General features: G+C 42.3%; 1 protein-coding gene across 1 annotated transcript; it reads right to left on the bottom strand.

Annotated features, from left to right (window-relative positions):
- Nucleotides 1–97: 97 nt before the first annotated feature.
- C1QTNF9 (C1q and TNF related 9) lies at nucleotides 98–25,395 on the bottom strand. The gene is made up of 4 exons (XM_028533041.2): nucleotides 25,291–25,395; nucleotides 19,624–19,805; nucleotides 4,179–4,241; nucleotides 98–1,210 (listed from the first exon to the last, which is right to left on the bottom strand). Exons 2-4 carry the CDS (start codon nucleotides 19,787–19,789, stop codon nucleotides 441–443), a joined length of 999 nt encoding a protein of 332 aa, XP_028388842.1. The 5' UTR covers nucleotides 19,790–19,805; nucleotides 25,291–25,395; the 3' UTR covers nucleotides 98–440.
- Between the last annotated feature and the right edge of the window lie 1,640 nt (nucleotides 25,396–27,035).

Genomic DNA, 27,035 nt, shown 5'->3' with positions numbered 1-27,035 from the left:
ATGTAGTGTTCTGCCCATTTTGGGGATGTCTCATTGTCACCATCTTAAAACTTTTATTAGTAACTAAATGGAGAAAACATTTTCCTTTTCTTTCTCCCTAATGTCCTTGGAAATACAGATGAGAGGTAAATCATAACATGGCTCCTCTGAGCACCAAAACACTCTTTCCACAAGATGCACACATGTAAAGGATTTTTCAGGTAATAAAAATAATCAAAAATATAAAATGAACTATAATGAATAATGTAAGTATTTAAAATTTACTCTAAGGAAGATTGTGAATTATATAGAATTGGTTTTAAGAATAACTTTTATATTTTTCCTTTTTTACTAATTGTTACAATAATGAGAGTAAATAATACAGAAAAATCATCCAATCATGTCTTCACTGAGCTGATTCTGATGAGTGGCAAAGCAGGTTTATAAACATGTCTCCCTCATTAGCTGCTGAACAAAAGGAAGCCTGTGAAAGTTGTGTCATCATCCTCATCCGCAAACAATCCATTAAACCTCTCCCCTCCTGTCACCTGCATCCACACCTCGTCCCCAAGCTTCAGCTGCAGTACAATGCCGCTGGAGGCCTGGTCCTCAGAGCTGATATAACCGTCCTTGGTGTGCAGGACTTTTACCCCATTTTTGACTAAAGATACCTGTACATTCCTAGAGAAAACAGTGATATGGTAGGTGAAGTAATAGACCCCGGCAATGTGGCAAATGAATTTTCCCGTAGCTATATCATAATGGTTGAATTCATTATACAAGATCCTGTCAAACTTAATGGGTATGTCTGAAGAGGGAAACTTGCTCAGCACAGTGAGTCCCACAGTGAAAGCACTTTTTGGCAAGACTGGAATCTCACCAGTTTTCCCTTTTTCTCCTCGATCCCCTTTCCAGCCCCTCAATCCTCGGACTCCTGGCTCACCCTGAGGCCCCAGTGGCCCAGCATCTCCCTTGGGACCAGGCTTGCCGATGGGGCCTATGGGGCCAGGTAAACCAGTTGGGCCCAACGGTCCAGTGTTGCCCTTCAGCCCTTCTGGACCAATGGGACCCATATCACCTTTCCCCCCCTTTTGCCCTTGAGGACCAGTCTCTCCTCTGAGGCCTTTCTCCCCCATGGGGCCAACAAGTCCCTTGGGCCCATGTTTCCCTGGGGGTCCTCTGGAGCCTGGATCTCCTTTGATGCCTTTAGCTTCAACTTTTCCATTTGCTCCTAGGTAGGGGAAGAGAGAACAAAAGAATCAATGATTTGGGAAACACTACCTTGTGAAAACAACTTTGGTTTTTCTACTATTGAGTATACAGGTGTGATAAAACAGTGTACAGTTTTGACATATATTCAGGGTTTGAGAACGTATTCACTCCTAAATTGTGCACCTGTACATGCACCCACACAAAACACTACTAAACTAGTGTCAGATCTCACATAGAAAAGTACACCTCTTTTTTAATGTTCAATGATCTCTGAATTTTTTATTGGCCTCCTATTCCCCACTCAAGGGGTGCCCCACTTCTACAACCTTTAATGTTTCTGAACTTTGGTGTCATTGACCTCAGACACCACTTTGGCATCTATGGTCCTGCAGGTGGTGGTCTTCTGGATGGATTGTACTGGCTGTTGTCCAGGCATCACCAAGATTGAAGTCCTCCTCTTCTTCCAGCAGGCAGTGGTAAGTGGCAATCTTGGCCTCCAGCTTAACCTTGATGTTCAGTAGGGCCTAGTATTCCTGGTCCTGGCACTGTACCTCTGCCCAGGTCTGGGCCAGCTCTTACTCCAGATGCAGACAGATTCTGTTGAGCTGTTCCATCTGCATGGCATAGCGTATCTCCATCTCCCTCAGGCTGTTCTCCAACCTGGCTTCCGATTTCTCATCAAGTTCAGGTTGATCTCCAAGGACTCAACTGTATGTCTCAGCTCTCTGAGTGTCATCTCAGCAGTTCCCATTTCAGTGGTCTACAAGGTGACCACTGTAGTGCTCTCCTCAATCTGCTGGGGCCAGTACTTGTCTACATCTTCTGTGTTCTTCTGAGCCAGCTCATCATACTGTGCCTGGATGTCCACCATGATCTTGTTGATGTCCTGAGATTTGGGGGCATCCAAATTCATGGTCAACCCAGAGTTGGCAATCTGGTTTTATAGACCATTTCCCTCTTCCTTGTGATTCTTCTGGAAAAGCAGCTCTTCCTTGAGAGCCTCAATCTCTGTCTCCAGTAATATTGGTGTCATCAGTAACCTTTCAGAGTCCGTTTATGTCATTTTCCATAGACTGGTGCATGGCCAGCTATCTCATACTTGAATTTGAAATCATGAGCAGGAAAATGGTCATTGTCAAACTGCAGAACAATGTGGTATTGCCCACAGAACTTGCAAAGATCTGAGCCCTCAGGTCTTCAATGGTCTTGAAATAATGCTTCCAGTCTCTGGGCTCCCTTTCTCTCCAAATCTTCCCAAATTTTGCTCTCCAGTCTCTGATTATAAACCTCTAGGCTTCTCACCCTCTCCAGGTTGGAGGTTAGGTGGTCATCCAGGCATTGAATAGTCTCCTTCATGCTCTGGATGCTGCCTATGCCCACCAGATGCCTGGCCATCCCTGCAGCCAGGCCCCCAGATAACCAGCTGCCCCTCCCCCAACACCAGTGGAGTGGGACACAGAGATCTGGGAGCTTGAGTTCCCCATGGCTGAAAGATGCTGGCCATGCTCCTGGCAGGCCAGACTCAGTGGCTGGGCAATGGCACAGAGCCCAGGGTCCTGTAGTTTGTGGAAAAGCTGGAGTGGGTGCTGAAGCACATGCTGTTCAGGAAGGAAGAAGGCAAGAGTCTGAGACTCAGGTTCAAGCAGCAATGAGTCTGAAAGCACAACTCTTTACCATCTAAGTCTACTATATATTTGACCACTAAACAATGCTGCTTTGAAGAAACACATCTTTAGAATAAACAAAAACAGCAAAGGACAGATCATTGTATTTTACCATGTATAATGCACACCCATGTTTTTGTATGCATTATGCATGGGATTATTATAACCATGGTATGTAATCATTATACCCATGTATAGTGTGCATCATTATTTTTCCCTCAAAAATGTGGGCAAAAAAGTACACATTATACATGACAAAATATGGGTAACTCAGGAGACTTTCAGTAAACTGACACTCAATTATGTGACATCCCCCCAAATTTTCATGTGAGTGAACAATAAAGTCTTCAGTGCAGCATCTTCTACTGTCCAGCCTGGTCCATCCATTGTGCCAACTGTCCTGCACCATTTGTTATTCTGCACAGTAGTTTGGTGCTTCCCTGTTTCCTTCAGCTTGATTGGCAGTGGTTATGAGCATGGACTTGGAAGTTAAACATCAGAATTCAGTCTTCTCTCCACCACTTACACACAGTGTGGGATGTTAGGCAAGCTGGCTAGCCACCTATACCTCTTTTTGTCCTCCTTTTCCATCATATTGGGATAATAACATTATTTCATTTATAGGCTGCTATATTAAGTGAATCAGTACATGAAAAGCACTTAGAACAACTTAGCACAAAGTGAATGTTGTATGTTTGCCATTATGACCATTCTCCATCCCCATCAGTCACAGTTGCCAAGAGTCCTCGTTTCTCTTCCTGCCCCATTCAAGTGCCACCCTCTCCATGTAGGCCCACCAGACACACTGAGTTAAAATTCAGTGTCATTCCTCAATGTCATCACTAACTGAGGTTCAGCAAATGATACCCCATGGACAAAATCTAGCCTCCAGTCTGATTTTGAATGGCCTATAAGCTAAGAATTGTTTACATTTTTAAATAGTCACAAATAATATTCTGCAATACATGAAAATTGTATAAAATTCAGATTTCAGTTTTCACAGAGTTTTTCTACAACACTTCCCTATTTATTTACATACAGTCTATGGCAGATTTTTGCTACAATGACAGAGTTGAATCAAGTGACAGAGACCATATGCTTTGAAAAGCTGAACATTCTTTCTCTCTGGCCCTTTACAGAAAAAGGTTGCTGATCTCTGCACTGAATTAGGAGATTCTGGAGAGCAAGAACTGTATTCACTTTATTGTTGGATCATCCCCACAGCCTAGTAAAGAACTTGCCCTTGGTAAGAACGTAATAATTATTGCCAAATCATTGATAGTTCAGAATTAGTGCATGGTAAAATGGAACACAATTTCTGACCTTGATCTCCTTTTTCTCCATTCATTCCATCCTTCCCTGGATCACCAGGATGTCCTGGTTCTCCTAGGTAGAAAAGAAAAAAAAAAGACAAAAGTTGAAGTTCCAATTTTTGTAGGCATTGGTCTCGATCAATGATGTAAACTGGAGAGCCCAGGGACTGACCCCCAGCCCTGACACACACACCTCCTACAGATGTGCTGGTGGAGGGAGGCAGATGTGAGCAAGCAGCGAGAGTGCTGAGTTGTGTGAAAGATGTGAATTATAAAATGAATTCGGTGAACTTCCCAAGCACTCAGCTCCAAGAAGGCAGGACAAGAAGGGAGCATGTGCACAGATAATTACAATTGTGTTTTCTCATGTGAAGACAGCTCAGGACATGCCAACACATTGGAGGCGCTGGGTGGCTTTCTCATTTCTGCTCTTTTTCTTTGTTTCTTTTTATGTTTTAAACTTTATTTTTCAATTACAGTTTAAATTTAATGCTATTTTGTATTAGTTTCAGGTGTACAGCATGGTGGTTTGATAATCGTGTCCTTTACAAGGTGTTCCCCCAGTATTTCCAGTACCCACCCAGCAGTATACATAGTTATTACAGTATTACTGACTATATTCCTTATGCTGTATTTTATATCCTCATGAATATTTTGTAACTACCAATTTGTACTTCTCAATTCCTTCACCTTTTTCACCCAGTCCCCCAAACTCAGCTGCTCTGGAAATCATCATCAGTCTGTTTTCTTTGTCAATGAGTCTGTTTCAATTTTGTTTGTTCATTTATTTTGTTCTTTAGATTCTACATGTAAGTGAAATCATATGGTATTTGTCTTTCTCTAACTGGTCTATTTCACTTAGCATAATACCCTCTAGATTCATCCATCCCAAATGGCAAGATTTTATTCTTTTGTATGACCCAGTAATATTCCATTGTATATATACCCCAACTTTTTATATCCAACAATCTATTGATTGGCACTTGGATTACTTCCATACGCTGGCTATAATAAATAACGCTGCAATGAACATGGGAGTACATATATTCCTTCAAATTAGTGTTTTGGATTTCTTCAGATATATATCTAGAAATGGAATCAATGGGTCATAAGGCAGCTCCATTTTTAATTTTTTAAATCATCACCTGAGGACCTGCTTATTGATTTGAGAGAGAGAGAGAGAGGGAGACCTCAATACAAGAAAGAAACACTGATCTCTTGCCTCTTCTACATGCCCCAGCCTAGGACTGAACCTGCAACCTATGCATGTGCCCTGACCAGGAAATGAACTCATGATGTTTTGGTTTACAGGACAACACTCTAACCAACTGAGCCATACTGTCCAAGGTTCCATTTTTAATTTTTGAGGTTCTAACCTCAAAAGTTCTTACCAACAGTGCATGAGAGTTCCCTTTTCTCCACATCTTCACCCGCACTTACTATTTGTGGATTTATTGATGATAGCCAATCTCTTCATCTCTCTCTTCTTGTTCTGTCACCCCTATGATGCAAATGTTGTTATGCCTCATGTTGTCATACAGGACCCTTAAACTATTCTCATTTTTAAAAGTTTTTTTCTTTTTGGTGCTCTAATTGGATGTTTCTGTTACCTTGTCTTCCAAATTGCTGACTGGATCTTCCGCTTAATCTAATCTGCTGTTGATTTAGTGTATGTTTCATTTCAAATATTGTAGTCTTCATTTTTAAACTAGTTTTTTTATAGTTTTCATTTCTCTTTTTATGTTTAATATCTATCTAAATTCTCACTGAACTCATCCATTCTTCTGCTAAGTTTCTCAAGCATCATTATAACCATTGTTTTGAACTCTCTATCTGGTTGATTGCTTGCCTCCATTTCATTTAGTTCTTTTTGTGAGCATTTGTCCTATTCTTTCATTGAGGTATGTTTCTTTGTCTCCCCATTTAGGTTGCCTCTCTGCAATTGTTTCTGTGTATTAGGTAGATCTTCTGTGCCTCCCAGTCATGGTATGATGGCCTCAGGTAGTATCTTGTGGGCTTAGTGGTTCTGTCTTCCTGATGACCTGAGTTAGGTACTCCAGGAATGTCCTTCCTGTGTGTTATGTGACAGCTGCTGTTGTAATTGAGTCCTGATTGCTGTTCACTGGCCCTTCGGTGGGGATGGTTCTTAAGCTGGCTGTCTGTGAGGACTGACTCCAACCACAGTGTAAAGCTCCTGTGTGGGGACTGACCTTATGAAGTGGAAGTAGCCTCAGAAGGCTCTGGTACCTGCTGAGATCTCCCTTTTTTGTGTGCCACTTGTGAAGTTACTTGGGTGTTGCTTTGATATGGTTTGAATCCTGCCACTGCATGTGTTGGTTCTGGGGCTTCTTGGAACACAGATTAATGTTAGACACTTCCTGTGACTGGCCCTGGGCTACCTGTTTGGAGCTACAAAGTGATCCACAGATTGTGGCTGCCTGTGCTGGGCCTGGGTGTGTATGGGCTGACCTGTACACCAAGGCAGGCTTCCACCAGCAAGAATCCTGGGAGCTGGTCAGCAAAAGTCCCAAGGCATTCTCACATCTGCCTCTGCTTGTTGGCTGCCTGTGAAGCTCAGTCACTGAAAGAGGCTCTGGTGGGATACAAGTTGGGTGAGGTAAGTTCTCAGTGAGTCACCAGGTAGGGATGAGTGGTATGCACCATATTAACAAAGACTCAAACTCAGTGCCCATGCTGGGACTGAGGCCACTCAGCAAAAGTATCAGGGTGCACCACTTGCTGGGCACCTGTGGACCTTGGTGGGAGGCAGGGTCTCTGGTAATCATTAGGGTGTAGCCAGCAGAGTTCATCAGGCCCAAACAGGCTAAGATTTGGCCATGTAAAGGGAGGGCTCTGTACAGGAATTGTAGCATCAATTGGGCATGTGAGTGAAGAATGACCTTGCCCAAGGCTTTTCAGCCAAGATGAAGACACTTTGCTCGCAGAACCAAAAGAAGGATAACAACAAATTTAAAAACAAAAATAACCAGAACTGCCCCCAGACTGAACTGTATGGAAGTCCTACAACCAAGGAATTAAAGAAGAAACATTCATTCAGACTGGTAGGAGGGGTGGGAGATGGACAACCTGGGTGGAGAGAACATGGTAAGGCAGGGGCTGGAGAACTGGGTGGGTGAGGTGGGTGGCAGACTGGGTGGTCTCACATTTGCATGCAGATACAACAGGTGGAACAACTGGGAAGCAAAACAGACCACACAATCCAGGGTTCCAGCGCAGGAAAAGAAAGCCATAAAACTTCTGACTGTAAAAATCTGTGGGGTTTGTGGCAGCAGGAGAAACTCCCAGCTTCACAAGAGGGTTTTTTAAAGAAATCCACAGGGTCCTAGAATGTATACAAACCCACCCACCCAGGAATCAGTACCAGAAGGGCCCAATTTGTTTGTGTATATTGGGGGATAGTGGACTGAAAGCCAGTTGAGAGCCAAGTAAGCATCATTGTTCCCTCTTGGACCCCTCCCTCACATACAGCATCACAACACAACAATGTAGGTTGCCCTTCCCTGGAGAATACCTAAGGTTCTGCCCCTTATCACATAACAGGTGTGCCAAGACAAAAAAAATATGGCCCAAATGAAAGAACAGATCAAAGCTCCAAAAACAGAACTCAGCGATGAAGAGATAGCCAACCTATCAGATGTGGAGTTCAAAACACTGGTAATCAGGATGCTCACAGAAGTGGCTGAGTATGGTCGCATAGTTGAGTAAAAAGTGAAGGCTATGCATAGTGTAATAAAGAAAAATGCACAGGGAACCAACAGTGACAGGAAGGAAACGGACTCAAATCAATGGTTTGGAGCAGAAGGAAGAAATAGACATTCAATGAGAACAGAATGAAGGAACAAGAATTCAATAAACATAAGGAGAGGCTGAGGAACCTCCAGGACAACTTGAAACATTCCAACATCTGAATCATAGGGGTGCCAGAAGGAGAAGAGGAAGCCCAAGAAATCGAAAACTTATTTGAAAAAATAACGATGGAGAATTTCCCTAATCTGGCAAAAAAATATAGACTTCCAGGAAGTCCAGGAAGCTCAGCATCCCGAAGAAGTTCGATCCAAGGAAGTGCACACCAAGCACATCGTGATTACATTGCCCAAGATTAAAAATAAGAAGAGAATCTTAAAAGCAGCAAGAGAAAAGGAGACAGTTACCTACAAAGGAGTTCCCATAAGACTAGCAGCTGATTCCTCGAAAGAAACCTTACAGGCAAGAAGGGGCCTGAAAGAAGTATTCCAAGTCATGAAAGGCAAGGACCTACATCTGAGATGACTCTATTCAGCAAAGCTTTCATTTAGAATGGAAAGGCAGATAAAGTGCTTCTCAGATAAGATCAAGTTAAAGGAGTTCATCATCACCCAGTCCTTATTATATGAAATGTTAAAGGGACTTATCTAAGAAAAAGAAGAAGATCAAAACTCCAAGCAGTAAGATGATACAAACTCACAACTATCAACAAGTGAACCTAAAAAAAAAAAAAAAAAAAAAAAAAACAAGAAAAAAAGGAACTAAGCAAATGACTAGAACAGGAACAGAATCACAGAAATGGAGATCACACGGAGGGTTATGAGTTGGGAGGGAGAGGAGGAAGAATGGGAGAAAAGGTACAGGGATTAAGAAGGGTAAATGGTAGGTACAAAATAGACAGGGGGAGGTTAAGAATAATATGGGATATGGAGAAGCCAAAGAACTTACATGTATGACCCATGGGCATGAACTAAGGTGGGGGAACACTAGTGGGAGGGTGGGTGGGGAGTAAAGGGGATAGAGGAATAAAGGGAAGAAAAAAATGGGGCAACTGTAATAGCATAATCAATAAAATATATTTAAAAAAACAAAAACAAAATGTCCCTGCACTAGAGCCATACAACTCAGTCTCTCCCTCCTTGAGAGCCTTCCAGGAGAGTCTGTGCTGAGGGCCCAAGCTAACCACAGCCAGCTGACTCCTCCTTAGGGTGTGAATTCGGCAGGGTGGGGCCACTGGTAGTTGGGAGGATAAGGCTAGTGGATCTCCTGTGGGGGTGCTGTGTGGGTCAGGCAGATGCAAGGGAAATGGCCCCTACCCCAGAGCCACACAACTTGGACTCTGACACCCAATGAATTTGCCCATAGGAGCCCTCCAAGAAAGTCTATACCATGAACTCAGGCAGCTGAGTTCTCCACAGGGAATTGGGAGGGTAGGGGTAGTGCATACCCTCAGGCTGAGGCCTTATTGAGAGGAGTGCTTGACCCTGGAAAGATGGCTTCTGTGGGCATTGTGGAAGAGGGACTCAGCACAGGGACATTAGTGACTGCCCCTTTAGCTCTCCCTGGGAGTCACACACCCAGTCTGTCCTCACACGACTTCAGTCTACTCTGATCCACCTTCCTCTGCTGGAGCCCAGGGTGTGTGGCTGTGAAGGTGATATGATACATTGGCCCTTTAAGGCGGTGCCTGTGTCTCTAGAAGACTTTCATTTCTCCCCAGCAGACAGAATCCCTGCTGATTTTCCCAGCCAGATGTTACGTGAGCACCTCTTCTCTGCTCTGGTGCTATGAACTTGGGAACCCAGCATTGGATTGAGACCCCACACTCCCCAGGGGGGACCTCTGAAACTAAGATATACCTTCAGATTTTCAACTGCTGCACGTCAGTGCTGGGCCAGCCTTTTTCTTGTCTCCATCCTCTCAATGTGGTTTTTTTCTATAAACCCTTGGTTCAGCTAGTATTCAGCTGGTTATTCAGGTTCATTGCTCTAGAATTGAGATGTAACTTCTATCTACTTGGCTGCCCTCCTTTTCTATCACTCTTGTCTAGAGTACTACAAAAACATAGATGACTATGGTTACATGACACAACATGGTTTGAGATGGAGGGGAGGCTTCTGGAATGATCTCTAATTCTTTAGAGTGATAGTCAATGTCACTGAACAAACTGGCATGGCAGTCCCCATTGGGAACATCAAGTGAGTCAGGTTTTGCTGAACACACACAAGTCCTTATTCTGGGAACAGGCTTCACTGAGCTCTCGCTTCCCATGTTGTAAATCAGCAGGTTGGAAGTGGCTGTAGGTTGGAAGTGGCTGCAGGCTTGGCAACAGAAGGGCTCACTGGGTCGTGGTTCAGTCCAGACTCTGGCTTCCCCTATAGCAGCAGACAACCCAGGTTTCAGGCCCGTTGACCCAGCTGTGGGGTGACAGGGACAGGAAGGACCAGTTTCCTGGTATTGACCAAGGGTTCACATGGGCAGATGTATATCAGTGATGTCTGGTCTCTTAGGACTCCAGGCAGGTGCTGGGTACTGGGGAGTCTTTGAGCAATAGTCACCCCTACATTTTCTTCCTTCATTTCCCTCCCTCTTTACTGGCCCACTCAAGAAGTATAATTCTTCTCCTCCTTCTTTTTTGTTTCTCTGCTTAATTCTCAATTCCCCCATTCTCTAAAATGGTGGCCCCCAAGTCACAAAGAGTGGACATGTACCTAGTTAATATGCATTTATGTATTCATAAATTACATGCAGATATTTTAAAAATGTTCAGTATAAAACATACACAAAAACACATTTGAAAACGATAAGATAAAGACAAAGTTAATTTTCAGTATGAGATGTATGATTGAATAGACTTCTAAGAAACATGTATGTATATACAGCATATATGAACTATGTACAAAACACATATATAAGCTTTAAAGAAGTATGTAAAACTTGAAAGAATGGACACCATTGAAGAAGAAGGAGAGAAAGTCAAAGGGGGAGAAATAGAGAAATTTGGTGTTGGATATATGAGCACTTATCTTTATCTACCTATTAGTCTACTTATCACCTATCTCCTGTGTATATTTTTTTAATCATTGTTAAAATACAGTTTTCTCCTTTTTATTCCCAATCCAGTCCCCCCTCCCAGCCCTCCCCACTTCCCTCCCATTACCACCCTCCCCTTAGTTTATGACCATGTGTCCTTTAAGTTTGTTCCTGTGAACCCTTCCCACTGTCCCCTTAAATTCCCTCTACTCTCTTCTGTGGACACTGTCAGCCTGGCCTCTATTACAGTGTCTTTGGTTATATTTTGCTTGTTTCTTTGTTTTGTTATTTAGGTTTCTGTTAAATGTGAGATCATATGGTATTTGTCTTTCACTGCCTGGCTTGTTACGCTTAGCATAATGTTTTCCAGCTCCATCCATGCTGTTGCAAAGGGTAGGAGCTCCTTCTTTCTTTCTGCTGCATAGAATTCCATTGTGTAAATGTACCATAGTTTTTTGATCCATTCATTTACTGATGGGCATCTTGGTTGCTTCCAGCATCTAGCTATTGTAAATTGTGCTGCTACGAACATTGGGATGCATAGGTTCTTTTGAATTGGTGTTTTAGTATTCTTAGGATAGAGTCCCAGCAGTGGAATTGCAGGGTCAAAAGGCAGACCCTTTTTTAGTTTTCTGAGGAAGTTCCATACTGCTTTCCATAGTGGTTGTACCAGTCTGCAGTCCCACCAACAGTGCACTAGGGATCCCTTTTCTCCACAACCTCTCCAACACTTGTTGTTTGTGGCTTTGTTTATGATGGCCATTCTGTCTGGTGTGAAGTGGTATCTCATTGTGGTTTTAATTTGCATCTCTCTGATAGCTAGCGATATTGAACATCGTTTCATGTGTCTTTGGATTTTCTGTATGTCCTCCTTGGAGAAGTGTCTGTTCAAGTCCTTTGCCCACTTTTTAATTGGATTCCTTGTCTTCTTAGAGTACAGTCTTGTAAGTTCTTTATATATTTTGGAGATTAAACCCTTGTCTGAGGTATCATTGGCAAATATGTTTTCCCATACAGTTGGTTCTCTTTTAATTTTGATACTGTTTTCTTTGGCTGTGCAGAAGCTTTTAATTTTGATGAGGTCCCATTTGTTTATTCTTTCCTTTATGTCCCTTGCTCTAGGGGACAAGTCAGTAAAAAAGTTTCTTTGTGAACTATCTGAGATTTTCCTACCTATGTTCTCCTCTAGGACTTTAATGGTGTCACATTTTATATTTAAGTCTTTTATCCACCTTGAATTTATTTTTGTATAAGGTGTAAGTTGGTGTTCAAGTTTCATTTTTTTGCACATGGCTGTCCAGTTCTCCCAACACCATTTGTTGAAGAGGCTATTTTTACTCCATTTTATGTTGCTGCCTCCTTTGTCAAATATTAATTGACCATAGAGACTTGGGGTTATTTCTGGGCTCTCTGTTCTGTTCCATTGGTCTATGTGCCTGTTTTTATGCCAGTACCAGGCTATTTTGATTACAGTGGCCTTGTAGTATAGTTTGGTGTCAGGTGTTGTGATCCCTTCTACTTTACTCTTCTTTCTCAAAATTGCAGCAGCTATTCGGGGTTGTTTATGGTTGCATATAAATTTTTGAAGTGTTTGTTCTATGTCTGTGAAATATGCCATTGGTACTTTAATAGGTCTCCTTGTATATTAAATATTTTAAATAAAAAATTGAAATTCCATATATTTGACAATAAAACACACACATCCACTCCTGAATCCGAGAGGAGATGAGAGCCCAAAGGCAGGAGTCTCACCACACTCCACCAGAGGTGCACTGAGCTATGGAAATGTTGCCTTGAGACTGGAAAAAAGTGTACGCAGACTTAGAGGAGGCTGAAGTGTGACCCTGGGAATGTGAAGTCATGACTGATGCCTGGCTTTCAACTTTAGAAGAGTCTAAAGAAGACTGGAGCAAGACCCTACCCAGCACTGGAAGGTCAAAAAGCTGCCAAAGGTCCAGGAATTTGTAGTTTGAACCAAGCAGCTGAGGGCATAGGAGGCTTAAAGAGGAAACACTTGGACTTGGAGGAGGTAGAGGAGGATGAAAAGTGGACTGGGGTCCACCAAGTTTGCAAAGCTATGGCCAAGCCCTGCTCCACACCTCCCTACACCAGTGATTTTCAACCATTGTGCTGTAAGAAGTTTTTAAATGTCTAATACCTGACTATTTAGTCAGGGCAGTGACCTCTTTTCCTTTAGAATGTCAAATAAAAAATGAGAACAGCTGATACAACAATAGCCTGTGTGAATGCCCTGTTTTAACTATAAATATATAGGTCATATATTTGCATCTTATTGGTCATGTCACATAATAAGGTTGCATCTAATTGGTTTATTCTTGGTACCAGAAATCCTTATATAAAAACATAGGCACCTAATTTTTTTTAAAAGTTGCTATGAAGCAAAAAGGGTAGGTAATTATTATTTTTTTGTAAATCAATCAAAATGATACATTTTGTCAGATTGCCAAAAATGTATTTTTGGTATGCCTCAAATTTTAGTAATTATTTTATGTGTGCCATGAGATGAAAAAGGCTGAAAACTGCTGCCCTAGGCAAAGTCCAGTGAAGCCTGGGTCCCCCGGTACCCAGCCTCCACAGGTATGTCCTCACCCACAATACCCTCCCACAACTCCAGCCCCTCTCTGCCTGGCTCCCAACCTGCCCTGTTCCCTGTGCTCCCCAATGCTGGATGGAGAGTACTTCTCCTTATTGGCCCCCAGTGGCTCTATTCTCAGGGATCTGAGAGACTTCCATGGACAAGACGGGGACCCTCAGAATCCAGTGGCTCCTCCAGGCCCCCAGAACAAAGTGCTGCCCCAGCCCAATTCTTTGAGGCACTGAGCCCATGGTACCAGAGGGGCTTAGGTTAGAATGACTTTCTCTGGATGTTATCACATCCACAGTAGAGTAGAGTCCTGCATTGGCCCCATAGTACCTCTTCACAAGCTCTTCTGTGCTTCAGGGCCCTGGGAGTGAAATGAACTAGACCGTGTCATGGAAATCATTTTGGAAGCCTAAAACATTAATGGGGTCAGGATGCTCCCTCCACATCTCAGCCTCAGTGGGCCAGATCCCTGGATGCCACTCTGGGTGTGTGTATGTGTTTTGGTGAGGGTTTTAAGCAGTAACTATGGATCATTTCCTTCCATTTCAGGGTTCCACAAACTCTTGCGGTATGTGTGTCAGGTCACCACAGCTTTCTGTGTAGGTGGGCCTTTTTGAATCAATTTATCTGTTCCAAATGTTTAAATGAGACTCTGGGAGTTTCTGGGAGTCTGATTTCCACATTTCATTTGCCTTCCCTTCCAGTTCCTATTCCCCTTGTGACCAGTGGGGCCTCATGGAAGATAAGTTGGGCCTGTCAAAGAATGACAGGGACCTGATGCCTGGTTGCTATGGAAACCTAAGCTCTGCCTTTTGTACCTCTAAGGAGTAGGAGGTGCTGGCCTCCTTCCCAAATGTGAAGTCCACCTCCTTGGCAGGACCTGAATCTCATCAGCCTTTTGATTCACAACCAGGCTGGACCACATGCAATATAGGGTAAAAACCAAATTGCTCTGTACTGCATTATTTAAAAGAATGGTGGACTTTGAGGTGGTTCTTTTGGGGAGGGTGGGCGGTTGGAAATGATTGCTTATAATTATTATTTTTAATATCATATTTTGGAAGAGCACCCTGACCACTATGGCTCAGTTGATTGGACATTGTCCCTCAAAGTGAAAGGCTGCAGTTTTGATTCCCGGTCAATGCCTGTACCTGGGTTGTGGGTTTGGTCCTCAGTTGGGGCATGTACAAGAGGCAACCAATCGATGTTTCTCTCTCACACCAATGTTCCTCTCCCTCTCTCTAAAAATTAATAAATAAAATCTTTAAAAATATTTTGGAAGAGCAAAAGGAAGAAGAAGAAAAGGAAGAAGGAGAAGGAAAAGAAGAAGGAGGAGAAGAAGAAAAAGAAGAAGGAGAAGGAGAAGCCACCAAATGAAGCTGCATAAATGGTAGAGCAAAACAGACAGTGGCATGGGGAAGGACCACTACTTTCAGAGTCTGGCAGGGCACAGGTCCCAAGCTGGGCAGGCTGGGTAGGTGTATCCAGAGAAGCCAGGCTTGAGATGTTTTATAAGGGCTAACTTCCCAAAAACCACTTTCAAGCAAAGGGACCCCAACAGCAAGAGAGTATGTAAAGAGACTGGGGGAGTTTCAGATGCAGTGAGGCAATGAGTACATTGCCCATTTTAAGAAATGGTGCAGAAGGGGGTCCACAAAGAACCCCAAAAAATCTCATAAAGGAAAAGCCAGCATTGAGTCATATCTTCCTCGGAGGGCACCAATGCCAGATTTCAATAGCACCAAATATGTAATATCTTTTTACACCTCTTCTTCCCTACTTAGCCCCATCTATGGAGTCAAAGCAGTCCTTGCAGTGAGAAAGAAGAATGTAAGTGAAAGGTGGAAGAATCAGGAAGACAGGGATGTAGCCTGAATGGACACACACACACACACACACACACACACACACACACTCTATGGTACCAGTGGGAGAGGAGGATAAAGGATTTCATTAAGGTTGAGGTGTTGCCATGAACTAGTACTGGGCTACTTTACAACCCAGAAATGAGACAGGTCTAATGCCTAAAAATGATGTAGACTTCCTGGAGAGGCAATCAGGGAGGAGATCCCACTGAGCAGGTTTGCAGGGTAACAGTAGAAAGGAAATGGCCTTGCTTCCTAATGCCTGTCTGCTTCATGCAGCCCACCCAATAATGCCCAAGACCACCCAATGCCATGCGTAGGGAAAGAGAAACACCTGGATGTTCACTCATCTGCACAGTAGACTTCCTGTACTACTAGGTATTTTTTCTAATACTTGTTTTTCTAAACCTAACAAAGGCTTTTTAAAAATCCAAATTCCCACAGCATTTCCTGGCAAATAATTAATTTTGTTCACCCTGACACTGCCTTCTGAGTATTATTTCAATCATTTTAATATAGACATAGGAATATATAATCTGATATGGTTAATAAGTATCAGAAGAGCCTTCTAAAAGTTTATCATTAAGTTTGGAGGTTTTTCTAGTGCAATGCTGAATGAATGGCTGAGAAAAAGTGGCAGTGCGGTGTGTTCACATGGCACGCAGAGTCCTGAGATGTCTTATTGATTGAGGTTCTTCCTATTTGTAACTGGTATCTCATGGTGTAGTTTACAGTTAGGATGAGGTTCACACTAATGAATGTAAATGTAAACTCATGTACCCTAAGTCTTGCTAATTTCTAGGTTTTGACAGACTTTCTTGTCAGATCTGACTAGTGTGTCATTATTTTTCCCTGGTAATGTGCTATTGCAGAGTTCACACTGCGACTAGAAACGACAGTGTTGCTACTTTTGTGTGAGTCTTTAATGCTTGTCTTGTCAAGTCCACTATCGAGCTTCACTTTCTTGACAGGAGTAGTTTAGACACCTGTTTGCAATGGTTTGATAGGATAGTGTGAAAATCCCCTGGCTGGGCACACACAGCTGCACACACCACCTTACGCTGAAGGCAGTGGATGACAGTGTGAGGGCTCCCAGCCCACCTGTTTGAACTGTGGGGATCCCACTCTTCCCATAGGACAATTTTAGTCCTTGACTGACACATGTCCCTCTGCAAATGGACCCACTGGGGCCACCCATACCAATTCACATACAGGCATCCCTCCGAGATTTTACCAGTTCAGTTTCAGACCACTGTGATAAAGTGAGTATCACAATAAAGCAAGATGTTATTTTGCTGGTGGAGGATCTTTCCTTCAGTTGGTCAAAAGCACATCTGTGAAGCACAACAAAATAATATATACCTGTATTAAATATTTTAAAAGCTCATTTTTTTTCTTAACTTAAATTTATCTTTGAAAATGTCAATAGAATTTTTGATGTTTTCTTCCTGAACCCAAAGGGATCATTATGCTGATGGTGAAACCAGGGCTCAAGAACCCCTTTCAAAAACCAAGCCTGTCCTGGCTGGTGTGGTTCTGTGGATTGAGTGCTGGCCTGAGAATCAAAGAGTTGCCAGTTTGATTCCCAGTCAGGGCACATGCCTGGGTTGCGGGCCAGGTCCCCAGGAGGGGGTGTGTGAGAAGCAACCACATATTGATGTTTCTCTTCCTCTTTCTTCCTCTCTTTCCCTCTCTAAAAATAAATAAACAAAATCTAAAAACAAAAACAAAAACAAAAAACAAGCTTGATAAAATTTACCTGTGAAGACAACTGGTCCAGGGCTTCTTTTGTTGTTGGGATTTTTTTTATTACTGCTTCAATTTCACTAAGTGTGATCTGTCTATTCAGATTCCCTGATTCTTCCTGATTTAGTTTTGAAAGATTGTATGTTCCTAGGAATTTATCCATTTCATCCAGATTGTCCAGTTTGTTGGCATAATATTTTCTTATAATCCTTTGTATTTCTTTGGTGCCAGTTGTTACCTCTCTTCTTTCACTTTGTGATTTTATTTATTGGGTCTGCTCTCTTTTTTTTTTTCTTGATGAGTCTGGTTAAAGGTTTGTCAATCTTGTTTATCTTTTCAAAGAACCATTTCTTGGATTCATTGATCTTTTGTATCATTGTTTTAGACTCTATTTCATTTATTTCTGCTCTGATCTTTATTCTTTCCTTCTATTTACTCACTTTGAGCTTTGTTTGTTGTTCTTTCTCAAGTTCCTTTTACATAGCTAGTAGCAACATTTTATCAGGTATATCTCCCCAGGGAAGGGAAACAAAAGAAAAAATAAACAAATGGGACTACATCAAACTAAAAAGTTTTTACATAGCAAAGTAAAACATCAGCACAATAAAAAGACAACCCACAGAATAGGAGATATTTCCCAATACATCTGATAATCAGTTAATATCCAACATTTATAAAGAACTTACAAAACTCAACACCAAAAACAAACAAACAAACAAACAACCCAATTAAAAATTTCAGCAAAGGACCTGAATAGACGCTTCTCCAGAGAGGACATACATATGGCCAGTAGACATATGAAAAAATGCTCAACTTCACTAATTAGCAGAAAAATGCAAATTAAAACCACAGTGAGATATCATCTCACACTGTCAGAATGGCCATCATCAATAAATGAACAAACAGCAAGTGCTGGTGAGGATGTGGAGAAAGGGGAGCCCTTTTGCCCTGTTGGTGGGAATGCAGACTGGTGGTGCAACCACTATGGAAAGCAGGATGGAGATACCTCAAAAAATTCAAAATGGATCTGCCTTTTCACCCAGCAATTGTACTTCTGGGAATATAGTCAAAGGAACTCAAAACACTAATTCAAAAGAACATAAGCAGCCCTATGTTCACTGCAGCATTATTTACAATAGCCAAAATATGGAAGCAGCCCAAGTGTCCATCAGTAGATGAGTAGATAAAACAACTATGGAACAATTATACAACAGAATACTACTCAGCCATAAAAAAGAAGAACTGTTACTCTTTGTGACAGCATGGATGGACCTAGAGAACATTATGCTAAGTGAAATAAGCCAGTCACAGAAAAACAAATATCATATGATTTCATTCATATGTGGAATCTAATGAACAAAATGAACTAACATGCAAACTAGAGACAGACTCATAGATGGAGAACAGAATGATAGCTAAAGGGGGCAAGACAGTAGAGGGTAGACAGATTAAGCAAAAAGGAAAAAATACTCATGGATGTGGACAAGAGTGTGGTGATTGTTGGGGCAGGAGTAGGGGTTATAAAGGGACTAAATGGTAAAGGAAAAAAATACAATAAAATATTTTTTAAATAAACAACCCTAAGCCTATCAGTTGGTGTTATGAAAACCACTCCCACCCTGACCTGTATGGCTTAGTTGTTGAGCATCATTCTGCAAAGCTAAAGACTGCTGGTTTGATCCCCTGGTCAGCGCACATGCCTGGGGTGCAGGTTCAGTCCCTGGTTGAGGCATGTACAAGAGGCAACTGATCAATGTTTATCTCTCACATCAATGTTTCTCTCTGTCTCTTTCTCCCTCCCTTCCCCTCTCTCTAAAAATAAATAAATACAATCTTTAAAAGGAAAAAAAGAAAACCACTCCCACATACTGGCTTTTGCAAACCTCCTTTCCTGGGTCTGGATCCTGTCCCTAAATCCCCCAGACCTGTGGTAGGTTCCAACACATGGCATAGATCCCTGAGTAGCAGCTGTATGTCCATTTTTGTATTCTCTGTCACTATGTGTCATTTGCCTTACAGCATGGCAAGGCATTGACTCCTCACCTGCACTGCAGCTGGGTGCTCTTGGCCAAATACTTAGCAACTGGGTCTTTCTCAAAACCCCATGTGCCGAAGATCCATCATACCTGTCACTTGAGGCAGGAAGAGCTAAGCGATCAAATACTCCTGAAAATGGTCCTGTAGTAGCAGAGGTGATAGCTAATAACAGGGTTTCCCTGTGAGATGAGAAAGTCCATGAGGATGGAGTTCCTGTTGGTCTTGCCCTGTACTGAATGTCAGCATTTAGCCCAGAATCTGGCATGGAACAGGCCTTCAATAGCGTTTGCTGAACAGTGGGTGAATGAGTGAGTAGGTGATGACCACACAGGTGATGAATGAATGAATGAGGAAAAAGGAGGAATAAATGGAATAGTAGTTAAAGGCCACCAAGTGGTAAGTACCTGCATCCCCTTTGTCACCCTTTACTCCATCTCGTCCATCTCTTCCAGGCAAACCATTGTGACCAGGATTCCCAGGGACACCAGGGTGACCTTGCCGGCACGTGTCCTCTGAGTTCACATTCCCTATGCCAATGCCAATGGCAAACAGGAGCCACCAGATCCTCATGGTTCAGGTGACAGAGCTGAAGAAAGAAGGAAACACAAGACAAAAGGAGAAACCTTTGTCTCTGGGGCCATGGACACAGCCTCCATAGTTACCATGGGAAATGGACCCAGCTGCAGTGACACCTGGTCAGAGTGGTTAGCGTAGAAGCTAGTAGTTGACGAAGCTGCTTACAGTCAGAAGGACATTGGAAAGGGTGCATGTGATTGGGACCACTTTTAATGGTGAGCAATCAGACAGAACCAAGTTCCAAGCTGGGACAGTTCCATTTACCATTTCACTTTGGGCAAACCAGATTTCAGAGCCACAGAACATCCTAATGCTTACTTACCTCCCAGTGCTGCTGTAAAAACCAAATTTGATCACCATGTGCATGACACCACATTATAAACAGTAAAGCAAACATAGAATTAGCATTTGATCTAGCAATCTGCTTCTGAGTATATTTGCAAAAAAAATTGAAAGCAGGGTCTCTATCAGATAGTTCCATACCCGTGTTCATACCAGCATTGCTCAATGACAGTCAAAAGGTGAAGGCAACTCGTGTCTACTGACAGATAAACGTGTAAACAAAATGCAGCATATCAGGGGCAAGGGATATTATTTAGCCTTAAAGAGGAAGGAAATTGTGACACATGCCACAACATGGATAAATCCTGAAGACATTATGCTAAGTTACACATCAGTGTGAATGTACTTAATGCCACTGAACTGGATGCTTAAAAGTGATTAAAATGGTAAGTTTTATGTGTGTTTTAGAACAATGAAATTCAATTAAATTTTAAAATATTAAAGTGTCCCAAGGGGTCCCATTGTGATTAGATGTGTCCTTTAAGGTTTGGTTTTCATAGGAGGCCCCTGTGGGAAGGGTGTGGCTCATGCACTCTGGCCCCACAGTTCGGGAGGCACAGTTTCAAGTCACCCCTTCAATCTCAGCAGAAGCTAAGATAACGCTGGTTGATGAGGTGGGGGCTGAGATTTGAGGGAATGTTCTAGACAAAGAGAAGAATGTGGGCAAGACCCCATGATAGTGTGAACACTCAGGATGTGTAGGATCACCTGACCAAGTCAAATCAGCCCTGGAAGGGGCCCGTCACACCCTGCTCCTCTCCGTCACGGCACCATAGTGGGGATGGGGGCTACATTTGTGTATGTAATTGTATAACAAAAGATCTGGCTCCCATCTGACTGTGTTTTCCTCATTCTTGTATTCCCAGTACTCAGTGTTGAGTGGAATGGATCTATCATGGCAGATATCCAGGATTTTACCAAATAATAACTTAAGGCCAGGGCAACTGGTCAGAAGCCAGAGCCTCTGCCCAAGGCATGGAAGTCTGCACAGCCATTCAGAAAGTTAAAGAGAAAGGACATTTGTGTCTAAGGCCCAGTGGTCTTGTCCCCTAAATTCCTCTCAATAGCCTAATGTTTGTGCACCAAAGGTATTTTTTTAAAGATTTTATTTACTTATTTTTAGAGAGGGAAGGGAGGGAGAGAGAGAGAAACATCAATGTGCGGTTGCTGGGGGCCATGGCCTGCAACCCAGGCATGTACCCCGACTGGGAATCGAACCTGCAACACTTTGGTTCGCAGCCCGCGCTCAATCCACTGAGCTATGCCAGCCAGGGCTGCACCAAAGGTATTAATGACAGCATTATCTACAGTAGTGAAAAAGTGCATACTACATGATGTTTAACAATAAGTGATTAAGAAAGTGCAATACTATAAACCACTGAAATGATTATGAAGGTCATGTAGAAATGTGTAAAAGATATATGTGGCATTGAATTTTTTCAAAGTAGACTAAAATGCCATGCACACTATGAATGTGCCTGTGTAATCATACATGCATATCGACGAAAACTAGAAGCTAATAGGTCCCATTGAACATGGTGCTTTGGAATGGTAGGATTATGGCATTTTTCCTTTTGAAAAAATGCTTTTTTACTGTGTCTATAAACATTTCTCTCTCTCTCTCTCTCTGAGAGATTTATATATAATGATTTTATATATATCATTTAAATATGATTTATATATATATCATTATACCTATATATGTAAATAAAATAAAAATGATATATATATGTATCTCAGATAGACTGTCATGCAAAACAATTATATCGCTATCTTCTGGAAGCTTGTAAATGTCACAGGGCTTGAAGCAAACAGAGTACTTTTGGGAAAGGAAATACAGATGCTTTCCTTTAAAGTAAAAAATGTATGCCATTTCAGGAAATTGAGTTGATTTTTCTTAGAGCTAAATTCCATAAGTAATTTACATCAGCCTCTTTTGTTTAACTCAGAAGGGACTGGTAGTAATCAGGTCTAAACTGTACAGACCAACCTCTCTCAGGGGTTTATATAGGGGTCCAGCACAAATAACGCCCCTTTTTAATTACAAAATCTTTTACTGCAAAATCATAAGCATGTAATTCTGTAACATAACAATATTACACTCAAGTACACCATATGGCATTTTAGGTGAAATGTTCAAATTAACACTATAAGTTATTACACCCATATTATTACCCTACCAACCACACTCAAGCAGGCTTTACTTCTGCTGGACCCTGTATTTTTTTCTTTTTAAATTTTTTTCAAAATGTGTTACAATTGTGAAAATAATAAAAAATCTACAAGTTAATAAAGGTGTCAAATTTTAATAAACTTCATTTTGTTTGCCAGCTAGAGAAGAGCTAAGACAAAAACAAGCATTTATTCTTTTTGAATTCGTTCACTCATTTTTGCATAGGCAGAGATTGTAGCTAGCTTGCTTAGCCTGTAGACAACCTTCGACAACTGGTTTTGAATAATTGAATGTATTTGTCTTCCAAACAAGCAGTGAAACAACGTGTCACAGCATCTCTAACAAGAAAATGTAGAAGGGGGACATAAGGGTTTACAGGAGGCATGCAATGGAATTTGTATCAATGTGTTACTTCAGAAAATAACACAATTACATTTGCACTCTCACAAAACCATGGGTTGGATCCTGTTTTGCGAGTTTAACCAGTTCCCATGCTTGACTTTTATTGTCTGGTATTTCTACAAAATGCATTAGAGCTAGGGCCACCATCCATCCCATTTTCCCCTCCCTCCCTTCCCCTCCTCCCATCCTGATCACTGCCACCTCCACCCCTGATGGTCTGTTCTTCACATTGTCTCTTCTCCACACTGCACCAGCTAAGGGTCACTTATCAGTCACCAAATGAGAGTATAGCTTTTTGAAGATGGTGACGGTATCTTTCCACTTTCTTATTTTCAGCATGTCACAGTCAAATATTTGTTGAATGACTGAATGAATAAATGAATGAGTAGAAGGCAGGAAGGAAGGCAGGAAGGAAGAAAGGAAGGAAAGAAGGAGGGAAGGAAGGTTGCTCTGGTTCTAACTGTGGGCAGGTCATCACTTGGGGAGGTGACTGGCTATTAAATCTAATCCTTGTCAATGCTCTGGTGAGGATTGCTAGTTTCTCTCACATCCCTTCTCACCTTCTTACATGGTAACAGAAATTTTAGCTGGCACGTGGCTGCCCACAATAAAATGTAGTTCTCAGCCTCCCTTGCAGTGTACATGTTGCTGTGAAACTAGATTTTGGCCAGTGAGAAGTGTGCAAATGGAATGTGTTCAGCTTTAGGGCCTTAATTGGAAAGGGAGTGTCCTTCCTTGCCCCTCCCCCCTTCCTGTGGCTGGGGTGCACATGCAATGGCAGCCACCTTGGACTCCTCAAAGGAGAGCAATGCTTTGGAGACACAAAAGTCCTGGCCTCTGATGACTGCACAGACCAGACCTGTTCCACTAGGCCACCTTTGACATGAGAAATGCACTATTAATTTATTAACTAAGCTACCATTACATGGGGTCTCTTATACACAGCTAAGTCTACATCTTAACTCATGCAAGATTGCTGCTGTAGGGAGTGTGGTCACTCATCAAAGTGAGGAAAGCTTGTGGACTCCCACAGTCAGTTAGCCCAGTAGTCAGAATGCACAACCCTTCAGGTGACATGCTGGGTTGGCCAAAAAGTTTGTTCAAGTTTTTTTTCTGTAAGATGGTTCTAGTAGTGCTTAGTTGTCTATAATTTTATTCTGAACAATTTTGTTAGATTGTACTATGACAGTTGTCACATCAGCATGCTTTTAAAAAAACTTAGCAAAATTGGTGAATTTTTGTGTAGCCATTTTAATATTGAAGATGGAAGAAAATATGCAACATTTTTGGTGCATTATTATACTTTATTATTTCAAGAAAGGTAAAAACACAACTGAAATGCAAAAAAAGTTTTATGCAGGGTATAGAGAAGATGCTATGACTGATTGAACATGTCAAAAGTGTTTTGTGACATTTTGTGCTGGTGAGTTCTCACTGGATCATGCTCCAGATGGTTGCGTTGACCAGTTGAAGTTGACAGCGATCAAATGAAGACATTGAGAACAATCACCATCACACCATGTGGGAGACAGCTGACATACTCAAAATATCCAAATCAGTGAAGTTATTGGTGAAATGAAAAATGTGTCTTTCATGGAAACTCCATACAGACTTATTGACCAACCCAATGTTAAAAACCGTCAATCATCGCTGCGTCGAACAGATCAAAACAATCAGTGTGAATATTTAAGAGACCCTGGGAAGCTGCTGTGATCTCATACGTGTGATGTACTGATGTGGTTAGGGTGAAAGGGACAGACTGCAAGTGACCCTGGAGTTACTGTTTTCCAGTCCCAAAATAGGTTCTTAGTTAAATTCTTATTTCTGGGTGTTTCTTCTATGCTTAACCTGTAATTTTTCTTCACTACTGAATTTCTTGATAAAAGGTTACTCAGCCCCCCAAGGACATGATGCCCCTAATTTATGGCCAAGGTTAAGGGTTTCCATTCTTCAAGATTCTTACTTCCCTCAATACTAAGATTTTATAAAGACTTGCCAGAGAACCACACTGAGCATTCTTCATGGTCTCTGAACCTCTGAACCCCTACTTCTTTGCTCAGGGCATGAACTAGACCCTGAACATTAGTTTAAGAATCTAAAAATCTCTAAATTGCCTTCATTGAATACATTTTCTTCCATGTGCTCTATATGTTGTACACTTTAGGTATCTCTTCTTCAACATACGTGTAGGGGCTTTTTAAAAAATTACAGTGCAAATTAGTATAGCCATAAGTGTAAAAACATACAATTAAAATTTGTACAAAATAATCTGCAAGCTTCTCTAGATAGCTCTCTAGAAAAATCTGCTCATTCTATAGTTCTGTGGTTTCACGCCTCCTCCCAGCCCATTTGCAGAGTTCTGTCAGAATTTCAAAATCTGCTTTTATCTCCTATTTAGCCTAGTCCTCAAAAATTAATTTTGGAATTGGCTTACTCATTTTCTAACCAAAACTCTACAAACATCTGCTTAACTTTGCAAATAATTAAGCAGGATTGTCACACACTGATGTTAAAGAACAGATTTAGGACTTTGATGCCTTAAATTGAATTTAAAGAAATAGTTTCTTAATGTACTTACCCGCCCCCAGGGCTGCGGGCTGCACCCAGGTACTGAGGCGAACCAGGACCCAAAAGCAAACTAAATAAAATCACTGCTTCCTGATATACACAATTCCCCAGTGGATATATCTGCAAAACAGCAGGAAGGGGTGGGAACAGAGGCAAAGACGCCTTGGCAGAGCAGCCTCACACTTGCAGCCACTCTTGAGTCAGGTAGCACACTCCACCAGCTCCACAGAGTTTACAAAACTTAGCTCCTTTCCCCCTGGTCCCTTTTAATGAAATTAGAGAAAGCTAGGTCATGTTCAAGTGGAGTCTGGAGGAAATCCCCAAAGCAGGTTGCAGACTCGTTCCATAAAGTGATGTTTGTGCCCTTCAGCAGCCTCTCTGCCGAACTTGGGTCATTCGAGGGCAAGAGGACAAAACTGAAAACACCATGCCAGGGCTCATTTGGAATCCAGACCATTAGAGCTGATACCATTTACTAGGTTTTTCAAACTTCTCTGTAATTTATTTAATTTTAGACATTTGTGTACATAAGCATTTCATGCCATTGCCTTCTCTCTCCCCTACTCTCTCTTTCTTGCGCACACACAACCCCTGGACCTGCCACTGAGAAAAATGTGGTGGAACTTTTCAATGCCATGTAATATTGATTCTTATCTTTTCCCAATCTGTGTCTACTAACATTGACCCCTAACTTAAAAATGGCATCCAGAGGACGAATGTACCCAACGTTGTTTCTCAGAGGTGCTGAGAACCAAGTTGGGTTGCAGGGTATGAAGTGTAGGCCCAGTCCCATTTACACTGCCGTAACACCACCCCAAGTCTCGTCTGTATGATGGGCAGGGCAGTGGCAGGAGTTAGGTCAGAAATTAAGCCAGTTTTTCCTCCACCGCCTGCACACCCGCAGTTGCCTTGCCTTCTTGATTGCTAAATCCAGCCGGTCCCTCAGTCCTTTCCCAGCAGAACGTCAGCAGCCTTTGCCCTGTAGCCACTTCCTTCCTCCTCTGCTTTGGTTGTCCCTCCCCTACCCAACCTCCCCCCATACCCACCTGTCCATCCCAGATCTCTTCCTTCTTCCTTCTCTTCCTCTGCCTGTGCATTCTTCAGGGTGTTCCTCCTGCTGCCTGCTATGTGGCTCAGCTCCACTCCCATGGTTTACTTTTGAGACTGGCAGTGCCTTCTGCAATCTCCATTGCCAGCCCTGGCCTCCTTCCTGGGCTTCACTCTGTTTGTCTCACTACCCACTGGACAGCCTTGCCATAAACCCAAACATGGAACTCCTGTCCAGGAGTATTACTACTCCATGCAGTATTTTCTACATCTATGTATGGCACTAGAACCCACTGGCCACCCCAAGGAAGAACTTGGAAACCACCATCTCCTCCCAACATGTGGTGGCCGGCTGAGACCTGCCGTTGTCACTGAGCATCCTTCCCATCCCGCCTCCTCTCCTTTCCCATGGTCTCTTCACTGGGTACCCTCTCCTAAATCACCTCCTTGCCTCTGGTTTTCAACCCGCACTTTTCTGTCACTGGCATGAGTGCCTAAGCATGTTTGGCTACAACATTCCTTGCTTCAAAGTCTTTGCCTACAAAACAAAATCCCAGTGTCTCATTGAGGTCCACAGGTCTTCTGCGATCCATCTTCCAACAAGTTGGTCTCACACAGTTTGTACCACCTCTGGCCAGCAACACACCAGCCCTGCTGTGAAAGGTTCATCCTGCAGGGTCCCACTGGGGCTTGTCCTGCTGTATGCTG

This window comes from Phyllostomus discolor, chromosome 2, assembly GCF_004126475.2.
Source record: "Phyllostomus discolor isolate MPI-MPIP mPhyDis1 chromosome 2, mPhyDis1.pri.v3, whole genome shotgun sequence".
In the NCBI taxonomy this organism is placed as follows: domain Eukaryota; kingdom Metazoa; phylum Chordata; class Mammalia; order Chiroptera; family Phyllostomidae; genus Phyllostomus; species Phyllostomus discolor.
The sequence above is the reverse complement of the archived record's forward strand: the minus strand, read 5'-3'. Positions and strand labels throughout refer to the sequence as shown.

Excerpts from the sequence above, each read along its gene's own strand:
- C1QTNF9 (XM_028533041.2), bottom strand. The coding sequence starts at position 19,789 with ATGAGGATCTGGTGGCTCCTGTTTGCCATTGGCATTGGCATAGGGAAT. Across the intron at positions 4,242-19,623 it reads GGGTGACAAAGGGGATGCAG|GAGAACCAGGACATCCTGGT; the intron begins GTACTTACCACT and ends TTTTCTACCTAG. Across the intron at positions 1,211-4,178 it reads TGGAGAAAAAGGAGATCAAG|GAGCAAATGGAAAAGTTGAA; the intron begins GTCAGAAATTGT and ends TCCCCTACCTAG.